This window comes from Mizuhopecten yessoensis, unplaced genomic scaffold, assembly GCF_002113885.1.
Source record: "Mizuhopecten yessoensis strain PY_sf001 unplaced genomic scaffold, ASM211388v2 scaffold716361, whole genome shotgun sequence".
Taxonomy (NCBI): domain Eukaryota; kingdom Metazoa; phylum Mollusca; class Bivalvia; order Pectinida; family Pectinidae; genus Mizuhopecten; species Mizuhopecten yessoensis.
Window position 1 is genome coordinate 2295478 of NW_018480078.1, and position 10841 is coordinate 2306318.

A 10841-nucleotide genomic window follows, 5' to 3' on the forward strand; every position below is an offset into this window, starting at 1 on the left:
GTCAAGGAACGATTCCCCTACATAAGACCGATCTATTATAAAATCGTTATTTACCAATATAACGTCTATTAAGGATGTCGAATGTTCAGTATAATGCGTACATTCAGTAATTAACTGCGTAAGTCCGTAAGTGTACATTATGTTATCAAAATAGTTAAAATTATGACTGCGTTGCAATAAATTGACGTTAAAATCACCAGTTATAATAACATTTCCAATACTAGAGTTAATTGCCCTACCAATGGATTCCTCAAATTTGGTCCATACAGTTATGTTAGAATTTGGGGGTCTATAGAAAGTACCAAATAGAAATGTTTGACCTTTGGATGCTATTTCAACCCAAACACATTCGACATCGTCAACTTCAATATCGGACCTTCTTTTGACAAAAAGATTGGCTGCTACATAAACAGCAACACCCCCTCCAACGGCGTCATTACGACAGTAACAAAAAGGACTGTGAAAACCAGAAATATCCAAGGACGAATCAATATCAGAGTCAGAAAGCCAAGTTTCGGTAAATGCTAAAATACTATGCTCATAAAGTTCGGTGTACAGAACATCTAGTTTTGGACGCAAGCTTTGTACGTTCAGGTGGACGAATGATAAGCAATTATTATTATGTGTGAAAGATACAGGTTCGTCAGAGGATATTGACGAGGAGTTAGCAGAAGGATGAAAGGGACCGGGGTTAGTTTCTATATCGCCACAGCATAATAGTGACAAGACGATGAGTATGGAAATATACAGTATAAATTGAGCGATGATCGCCGTGAAATACGCTTTAAGTAATAACGTTTGATTTCGACATGAAGTTGTGTGTTCGTTGCAAGTTTTACATATGCCTAACTGTCGAGCAAGGAAATAAAATATGACAATGGGCAAAAATGCATGATGGTTCCAAAAAAGCACAATAAAAAGGAAGACTTCAAAAACATCATTCATTACTCTTACAGATCGAGTTTGAACAGAGCGTGCAATGTCATAATACAGTCCTACTCTTACAGAAAAAATGTTATGACTTATTGGCATTTATATATATTTAGGTGATATCAAATGGGAACATCATCATCACAAGAGTAGGACCAATGTAAGACCAGCCAATACAATACTCAGTTTGAGCAATACAAAGTACAAAGTTATTTACACTGGAATTTTCAATGTGCATTGGCCTTTTGCAACACTCACTTAATATTTAAAACCAAGTCATCATATTTAAAAAAACAAAAACCGAGAGCAACTTTATTAAAGACTGCTTATATGACATCTTCCCAAATTGTTCCAATTAAAGTTCCGGTCGATCAAATCAGAGAAACAAAAATAGCCTTATTTTTCAAAGATAGGGCAGACACACAATTACGTCTTTCAGAGTTCCTCCCCTTGTTTTTTTATGGACCGGTGGGCCGAGAATTGAAAAAAACATATATAATAATAAAGTCATTTCGAACAGAAAGTGCTTTTAAAATTGCCACATCTAGTATGTACATTAAACTTATAAATTAGCATGCCACGCATGGAAATCTCAATCATTTATCATTTTATAATCATATGCGTAGGTGAACGAAAAACAAATATGCTTATAACGATCAACAACATGAACACTGTTCCGCTAAATCTGGAGTTATATCCCTTGCATTGAGACCCATATTTATCAAGCGGTTGAGATAATCAAGAAATTTTCAATCCTAACTAATCCTTGAACTCTTACGTAAATATGTAATGATCCAAATTAAAATCATTTATAGCAACAACACAAACAAGAAATTGAAACAAAAAGTCTTGCATCTTTAAAATTGCAGACTCATGGGTCCTGGCTAGAATGTTTTTTGGTTAATTTGCACACAATAGTGCCATCTATCACTTCAAGTGTTTATCTGTTGAGTTGCCGATACCAATAAAGTTACAGTGTAAACAAACAATATTTATATCCGGTGATAATAAATAAATAATCCATGGAATAATGTACAATGCTTTTCGTTTCATTAGGTAAAACTGGACGATGTTGGTAACTCTTATCGAACCCAAAACATCACCTCCTCCTATTCCGCACATCTTCTAGTTTTTGAGCCAGTCTGTAACACAATGAATGGAAATTCAATAATGATGTTCACCTTCTGAATCAATTAGAGATTTCAAAGTTTTTACTTTGTTAAAAACCAAAAATCAAAAATGTAGAATTATTTGTATGTGAAAAGTTTAAATGTTTCTTCTCATTTAAAGAAAATGCGTTTTGAATTCATTACAAAAGATAAACAAACATCTACTTACTTTGGGTCCAATGGAGTCGTAAATCTGAAAGAAAAAAAATCAAATTGTACATTTCTTGATCGAAGTGCAAATTACATTAGTTTATGATGAAAGAAATCCTTTAACGTTTCCTTATATGTAGAAAGAACTTTCTTTACAGACTATTTCCTTTATTGTTCAGACTCTGTGAGCTAACCATTCATAGCAAGCATCAACATACTTTGATCTCGCTGTCCTTCTGTGAAATGTCTTACTTCATATTGTTTGAAAAACAAGGGACAATAAAAAGACAGTAAAAGATGAGGAATTTTACTTACGGATTCTTTATTATTTTCTGGTTGCTGAAAGAAAAAGAAAACACATACGTTAGTATGATACTTTAGGTTTAAAATCCTTTCATTCTTTCTTTCAAAATAAGGAACATTGGTTTACGACTGCCAGGTTTGAGAACTTCTCAACCATTTTGACAAAAGTGTATCATAAAAAGAAGCTGTTTCTCCGTTTCTGTCTGACTTTTTGTAAAGGTATATTTTTTACTGATAATTTGATATAAGGTTTGTCCCTCTCGCTCCTTCATTCCTTGATGAATCTTTCATTCATTTACATGTCTTAAAATTCAATACCATAGATCGTCATACCTAATTGTCTGGCTTATATTGTTTCTCAATTTCACTCCCCTTATTAATCAGAAATCATATAATCTTATTAATCAGAAATCATATATAAGATAAGCGTTGTAAAATTTACAAATTTTGATTCTCTAACTAACCATAATCCCAGCCAAGGTATACGTGGGGTAAGAAATAGACGTTACATGATAAGAAATAATTCTAATTGAACGTCATCAGTATTCTCTGATTTCATTCCTTAGCTTTATTTATTTCGTGATTACATAATTATTATGTATTTAATTCTAATTTTATTCTACGATTGTGTGTTAGTGTTGTTAATTGACGAATGTTCATCTATCACGCTCATTCGTATCAAATTGTCAAAAATAACAAAATAACGGAATTTGTAGTACCCAAAACGCCCCCTCCCTATCTCCTCATATTTCTCCCCGTCAAACGATCTGTTTTATATATTTTTCTTTCTAACATGTGTTCCGAGGTTCCTCATCATTTTTCAAGTTTTATTATCATAGGCCATTAATTAATGCACATTCCGCTGTCTTCTGTTTTATAATACTTCAATGTAACTTCATATGAAAGAATACAAAAAAACAAGATATTTTACCTGTTAGCTTGGTTGATTTTCTCTTGCTTGATTTGGTTTCGAAGGTAGAGATTTTCTTGTTTCACTCTTTTCAAAGCGTCGGTAAACTCTCTTTTTGCCCGAATTAGTTCCAATTTCAGCTCATCTCTCTGCTTTTGTATTTCTTGAATTTTTTCATTTGTGTTTTTTGTGTCTTTCTTCATTTTTGCACGTTCCTGATCCAATTTGTTCTGCAGGGCTTTCAGCAGGGCTTCCAGCCTTTCTATTTTGGCCTCGTTCTCTTTCTGCTGATCTTCGCTTTGTTTCAGTTTAGTAAATTCTGCCTGTATGATGTTTTCACTGTGCTTCCTTAATTCCTGTGTCTGCCTCATTGTCTCCTCGGATTGATGCCGCTTCAGTAATTCGAATTGTTTTTCCATAGTTTCCATTTGTTGCTTCTGCATCTCAGCTTTCATTTCTTCCATAAACTGTTTCCTGGAAGCGTTTTCTTTTTCATTTTGAACGGCATCACTAAACTGACGCTGTATATAGAGTGGTCCACTGTCACTCCTACCTAATTGCTGCCCGGATGTTTTAGGTCGTCGATCCTCTAAAGATGTATTCAGAATCTAGAATATATCATACTCAGTTGGAACAAAAACATACAGAAGAGATTATTGTAAAGGATAACCTACATTATAAAACCTATTAACTTATTTACACATGAAAATTTAATAAATCACAAAATGCTAAAATCAGATATTTGAATTATCTTTTTTACGTACTTTGTCTTTAACAAAATATTGGATATGTAAAACAAGTAACTTACGTTTGAGGCTTCAGTTGCCAGATCTGTGGAACAATAACGTTATATCATAAAACTTTTCAGAGAAAATTTCAAGTATTCTATTGAGCATACAAACCCTATATTTTTAATATTAAATTTCAGTTGAACAGTACTACGCAGACAATTAATATGGCTAGTTAAAATTATATGTGCCACGACTACAATCAACATGAAAAGAAGCGTCACATAAACATGATTCAAACATTTAAGTTAACTTCAAATGTCATCGCGTTAACATTTCATAGTCAAACAATTACCTTCTCGAAGTTTCTGGACGATAAACTCGTGTCCATTGTTAGCAAGAATAAACATAAATGCGTCCAAGTAGGGTTGTGATTTACTGAAAACCATATATAAAAGAGCTTCAGCTTGCTGGCTTTCTGTTTCCTTTCTTAATATATTTCTGCTTGCATCAATGGTGATGAGAGATTGTTCTATCATAGTATCAAGGATATCATTGACGTGAATCTGCTTCAACAATTTCCAGTTCTTTTGCATGGCGGAAGTTGTTATTTTAAAATCAACCTGGTTCTGCAGTTCGCTCGACATTTTGACAAAGACGTTTAAAGATGATTTTGGCAAAACTGGTTGTTGCTGCGACTTTAAAATGTGAATTTCTATTCAGCTCAAATGAAATTCACCTGTCAGAAAAAGAGAAAGAAATACCATGACATCATCTAAATCATCGTCATTTTTGTTTAAGGCAGAAAAATAAAGTTCAACGTTCATGCTAGAGTTAACTGTTATAATACGAATAAATATACACACCTCAAGCTAGTGTACTCACTAACAAGCCAATGTGTGTATATACACAACCCTTATCACTCACCTATACATACAAACACGCCAGTCTAATGAGAATAGTAGTGTCTCAATCACACGAGTTGGCGTATTCAGTTTTAAGTTACTTGAAACATAAAAAGTTACAAAAAATAAACGTACCTTTCAGAAGCTGGAGAAATACATATCTAGCGTTCTGAAAGCTCAACTGGCTTTTGAATCGTCTCTTATACAGAAATGGTTAGCCTGCAGAGTATTCAATCACATAGCATTAACAGGCCAACAATTACCAGAGATATATTATGTCGAATACAATGCTAAATATTGGACCGTAACCAAATATATTGTGATATGAGTCTATATTGAAACGATAGGCGGTATAACCTCCATATCAGAAGTTAATAGACGGGTTTGATTTACTAGATAATAATCCGTTAACAGCGTATATTGGGTCTAATTAATTCCTGGTTGCTGATTTAATTTGGTTGCCCAGTTTTTTGACATTCCAGTGCCTCCCTTCTGTTCCAGTTTTCAGAATATAAACTTTCGACGTGATCATTAAATAACTCGCAATTGATATTTTTGTAATTTTATAAACAATTTCGTTTTATTTTTATGATGTTTTGGTTTGTTTGTTTGATTTTTATCAATAACAGAGGACTGCTATTAAAGTTACAACATCGTCATACTCCATATCTCCATACACGTGTTTATAATTTGACATAAACTTCATTTCAATACTTGAGACGTTCTTCTTGATACATACTATGCAAAACTGGGCCATGTACCTCTCCTGCAGAGGGTAAGCAACCTCGACCAGTGGTGGGGTCACGTAGTCCGTAAATCTCCTGTGTATTACATGGCCTTGATTAAAAAGATCATGCTTCAGATAGAATTGCAAAACAGTACATTATATTGCGCAATAACTTAAGACGTACCCCTACCGATTAACCCATTATATTTTACTAACAATGAAGAAATTGTGGAATTTGAAAATTAAGACTTTTATTGAAGATGTAATGTTTTTGAACAAAATAAACAAGAATGTTTCAATTGCTGTATACTTAAGAAAAATAAAAGAACAACGAGTTTCTAACCTCTACTACTATGCTACTGGGAAACTCTTTGTTTCATTTTGTTTACATTAACCATCACAACGACTTTAGACATTTTAAGAATATAAATATATATAAATCATGTCATGATGACATTTCATTATAATGCCCTAAATCCTATACACAACTACCAAGCGATAACCACTATAAAAAATGCTTTATCATTCTACTTGTTATCTTACCTAATCCAATATGGACAAAAGATCAAACCATGACTATAAATATTGATCGCGCAGTGTCATTATACAGACACATACTTTATTTGAATCTCCTTAATTCGATCTAAAACCTAAGTTGATATGTTGAAGATAAATAGTATTGTAACTATTAAACTCAATGACTAATCGATTTGTAGTATACCAATGTAGAACAAGTATTGATATTGATTTTTGAGTTACTATTATATATAACGCACAGTTAACGTATAAACATAGAATTTGCTAGTACAAGCTCATCTTAGATGATCAAAGATAATACTATCAATTAAAAAAATGATATGAGATATTAGGGAAAAGAACCAAGACTAAGCAAATATGTGAAGTTTCATGAAAATCTGTCACGAAATACGGCCGCATGGATGCTGACAAGGAACGTGATAGTGACATTTTGTTTTTAGTAATAGCGACCTTGATCTCAGACCGATCACGCCGAATACGTATTATATACTTCCAAGGCAAACATACACGTAAGATTTAATGAAAATCTGTCAAGACATTCAGGCGCTTAAGTAACGGTAATGAACATTACGGAACGACAGACAGACGGACGGATAGGACAAAAACGTAATATCTCTTGAGCGTAGCCTTAGTGTTAAATTAACGTAAGCTGTGTAAACGTGGTTGTTTATAGTACATGTCTCGAAATGTCAGGAAAGCGAAATGTAACCTGAGAGAAATTCTTTAGCGAAGATTGTTTTAAAAAAATTGACAATAAGTTAACTATATATAGGGTATTCATAAATTCGTACTCGAGTGGCGGTTCCTTTCCCTAAGATGACGTGAACAAGATTCCCCTTGCTACTTCCTGCTTTTCTTCCACATAAAGACCACAGTGCTTTATCATACAGGCCCACAAACGTGATTAATAACGGTTAATAAATCTTGTTTGAAAAATTGTTGTAAAACACTTACTATTGATTTTTTTTTTAAATTGTTTTGTTGACATATTTGAAAATAAAACAAACGTTTTTTGAGTTTTAAGATAAATTGATCAGCATAATATCTGCCTATCCTGATTATGACAGGTAAATGTCGATCCGAGTGGTGAAAGTCCTGATTTTCTAACTCGAAGCTTGCAACAGGCCAAGGGCTAGACATTTAAGAATCGATTACAACTGCTGGTGGTCTCTTGTCTTCCTATCTCTTGACAACGTTGAATGGACGATTGGAAGGAGATCAAAGACAAATCAAGACATATTCATTAGCGATGACAGTATTGCCATTCTTCAACAAGTGATCCCAGAGGGATCTTGGCGCCAACTCTTGTACCAACTTCATTAATTATATTTTAGCTCGATCTGTTCTCTTCTTTTCTCTTATCTGTTTGATCGAGTCATGTACACAGTAAATGCACCTTTGGGTAACTTTTGATCTACACTTCATATTGTTGTGTATAAAAGACAACCTTCAAAGTGAGTCTGTTGTTTCACATATTTACTAGTAAAGTTCTTAATGTGAAGAAATTTAACCTATCATTGCATTGTCAGAAAGATCTGTTATCATAGTTCCTCATAGAACTAATCCTGCAGAATGAGATTAATATGATCTTACACTCATATTACTGGTTTACCAAATGGACTTCCTGAAGTTCCCTATTAACCAATACCTTTTGTATGCATCGAAATAATATACAGAACAATGTGGGCTTAGATCGACGTGCCAAATTAACACAATGCCTGTTTTTAATAAGGTGACACCTATCATAATATGCCACTATATAAAATTGATGTGTGTATATAAGCCTTGTCCATTAAGTGCAGATCAGGTTGTTGTGTCCTGTTCTCATTTTCACAATCAGTCACTATCATCAACCATCGATTATGGAAGATAATGTAACTCTAGTTGTGAAGGGGCTATCAATTGCTACTCACGGTAAGTGTTTTATGTTTACTGAAGTTTTTCTTGAATCTTATAGCATGTTAGTTATGTAATAAAGTATTTTATGGAACTTATTTTCTTCGTTTCAAAATATAACAACGATCAAATGCACTGAACAGTGGACAGGCTATATCAGTTTTCTACTTTATGGGATATTTTGTCTTTTTCTTGTAAAATTCACTTAACTCTGTCAAGAACAACGTTAATCTTATAATAGCATTTTATTCTTTTATATATTTCAATTTCATTTAGTTACAACAACTACTGCGAATGCACCGGAAACGGCATCAACTACACAGGTTAGTAGCTCAAATGATCACTAGATATAAGAAGTAATAAAACCAAAATATAGGAAACAAAGCAAAGTAAACAATTAACGGATTCCTAAAGCAATTTGGTCAACTTATGACTCATCGTTGTTAGGGCAAAGGAATAAAAACAATGTACACATTTCCTTAACATAGAGAGATACATCAAAAGGTGAAAAGTGCATATGAAACTAGTCATATTACATAATTTATTCTTATATTTATATTAAATGTACATGCATGTACCAGAAGAAGTCAAAGCACCTCGGTTATGGCCAACATAGCATGGAACTATTTATAGAAGTGATTTAATAAGATCATCCTTCTATTTATATAATATACATATATCATCAGTGTGTGGATAGGTTTTTCCGGTTAGGACATTATGTCAGATTTTAAAAATAGCAATACATTGTACCGACTAATATTTACACAAAATACCCTAGTATCTCAAACGTACCCATTTTTTCGTTTATATATGTTTATGCCTTTTCATTGTAGTAAATTGTGCAATAAAATATAGTCATTCGAACTACACGAAAGTAAAAGATAGTTAGTAAGAAAATTTCCACTACATTGTATCTGTTGTCAAATAGATTAATTGTAATATTATATTTTATGATAATCCCCTCATATTTATTGGTTTAATCATTATCACGTGCAGGTTGGTAATATATTATATTAAGACTGTATTTCTATTTTAGAAACATCATCATGTCAATATTCCATTCATGAGTTCCCTTTGATTTTAACGTCACAATGCTCTCTGCCAAATGCAGCACTTTTCTCTTTACGCTTTACTTTCACTCCTTCTTGTTTTATGATCAAGCATACTAATTTCAAATCTATATAACAATTAAGGACCTGTATTCCGATGAATATGTGTTACGTGAATCAGGATAGTGATATTGATTTCTACTTCCTCTCGGTCAATATCACTTTCTCAAATTCATATACCTACATATTAACCTCAAAATAAGTCCATACTTGGTAAATATTTAGCAACAAATATTTTCGTCCGTTTGCAGGACGCCTTCACAGCCTCTCCACCTACAGATAGGACAAAAAATGCCGCCCAGACAAACAATATTCCTGTTTATATGGTCAAACTGTTGCTGCAAGAAGTGACCAGTGACATTTCAAAAACCATTACCTCAGAAAACGATAAAGTCCTTAAAGAACTCAGGGATATTAAAGAAGCACAAGTGATTGGGCAACGCGATATCGCTGGTTTTAAAAAAGACAGAGAAACTGATAGAGCGATGTATGCACAATTACAAGACCAGTACATGAAACTCAAACAGAAGTACGAAGATACCACAATACGTTTGAAAGACTTGAACAAGGAAAAATGTGCACTAGCGAGGAATCTTGGCAAACTTGAGACTGATCAAAATTCTTCACAGCAGGAAGTGAAAATATTAAAGGAACGCCAATCCAGTGATGCTGAAAAGTTTTTGTCAGAAATCCAGTGCAGGGAAAAGGAAATAGAAAGTCTAAGAAAAAGAATTTCAGAACTAGAAGGGATTATTGCATCAAGCAAAGAAACACACCAAGAGGATTCAGTTCAGATCCGGGATCTTAACGAGAAAATTGAAACATTGAAAGAACAAAAGGGAGCTGTTGAAAAAATGAATAATGAACTATCGAAAGAAGTTGAGGAACTTAAAGAACACAGTGTCAGCCCAACTAACGGTTTGCCATCGTGGCGTCATGACATGCAGTCTGGAAGAGAACTGACCGTATATTCAAAGGAGACAAAGAGAATAAGCGAAAGCCCTAGACTTCCTCGCCAGTCGGACATGGGAATGCCACGGCTTGGCCCAAAACCATTTCATACTCCCGGCGCATATAACACTCCGCGACAGCAAGCCTTTGTCGGCACCGGTCCGTCAACAGCATCCCACAACATTGTACATAAGAAGGGACAGAAATTCGCCTCCAGAGAGTATCGCAAATAGAAAAGTGGTCGAACCCTGAGTGATTATGTATGTCAGTCCCAGAGCAGCATACAAATTTAAGAATTCGATGTTTCTAAACTTTGCTCTTAATAATGAATACTGGGATTTATTTTTCACATGAAGGGTCTCTGTATGTTCAAAAGTTTAAATTGAATTTCCTTATCATCATTTTTTCTATCTTTTCTCTTTGTTTTGGTGCGTCTTCGATACTACTGCAGGAGACACGATTTTAGCGCATTTAACAGATTAGCGCAATAATGAATTGATGCGGTAACAATAACATATAAACTGTA

At 33.8% G+C, this 10841-nt stretch overlaps 2 protein-coding genes across 2 annotated transcripts; one reads left to right on the forward strand and one right to left on the reverse strand.

Moving 5' to 3' along the window:
• Nucleotides 1–1751: 1751 nt before the first annotated feature.
• Nucleotides 1752–5270, reverse strand: LOC110443844 (trichohyalin-like). Its single transcript, XM_021488269.1, has 7 exons — nucleotides 5231–5270; nucleotides 4546–4929; nucleotides 4271–4293; nucleotides 3484–4070; nucleotides 2565–2588; nucleotides 2269–2292; nucleotides 1752–2072 (listed from the first exon to the last, which is right to left on the reverse strand). Exons 2-7 carry the CDS (start codon nucleotides 4835–4837, stop codon nucleotides 2030–2032), a joined length of 993 nt encoding a protein of 330 aa, XP_021343944.1. The 5' UTR covers nucleotides 4838–4929; nucleotides 5231–5270; the 3' UTR covers nucleotides 1752–2029.
• Nucleotides 5271–9687: 4417 nt separating this feature from the next.
• On the forward strand, nucleotides 9688–10548 carry LOC110443845 (cancer-associated gene 1 protein homolog). The gene has a single exon (XM_021488270.1). The coding sequence runs from the start codon at nucleotides 9688–9690 to the stop codon at nucleotides 10546–10548; it is 861 nt and encodes a 286-aa protein (XP_021343945.1).
• The last annotated feature ends 293 nt before the right edge of the window (nucleotides 10549–10841 follow it).

Excerpts from the sequence above, each read along its gene's own strand:
- LOC110443844 (XM_021488269.1), bottom strand. The coding sequence starts at position 4,837 with ATGTCGAGCGAACTGCAGAACCAGGTTGATTTTAAAATAACAACTTCC. Across the intron at positions 2,589-3,483 it reads AAAATCAACCAAGCTAACAG|CAACCAGAAAATAATAAAGA; the intron begins GTAAAATATCTT and ends TTTTTCTTTCAG. Across the intron at positions 2,073-2,268 it reads ACGACTCCATTGGACCCAAA|ACTGGCTCAAAAACTAGAAG; the intron begins GTAAGTAGATGT and ends ATTGTGTTACAG.
- LOC110443845 (XM_021488270.1), top strand. The coding sequence starts at position 9,688 with ATGGTCAAACTGTTGCTGCAAGAAGTGACCAGTGACATTTCAAAAACC.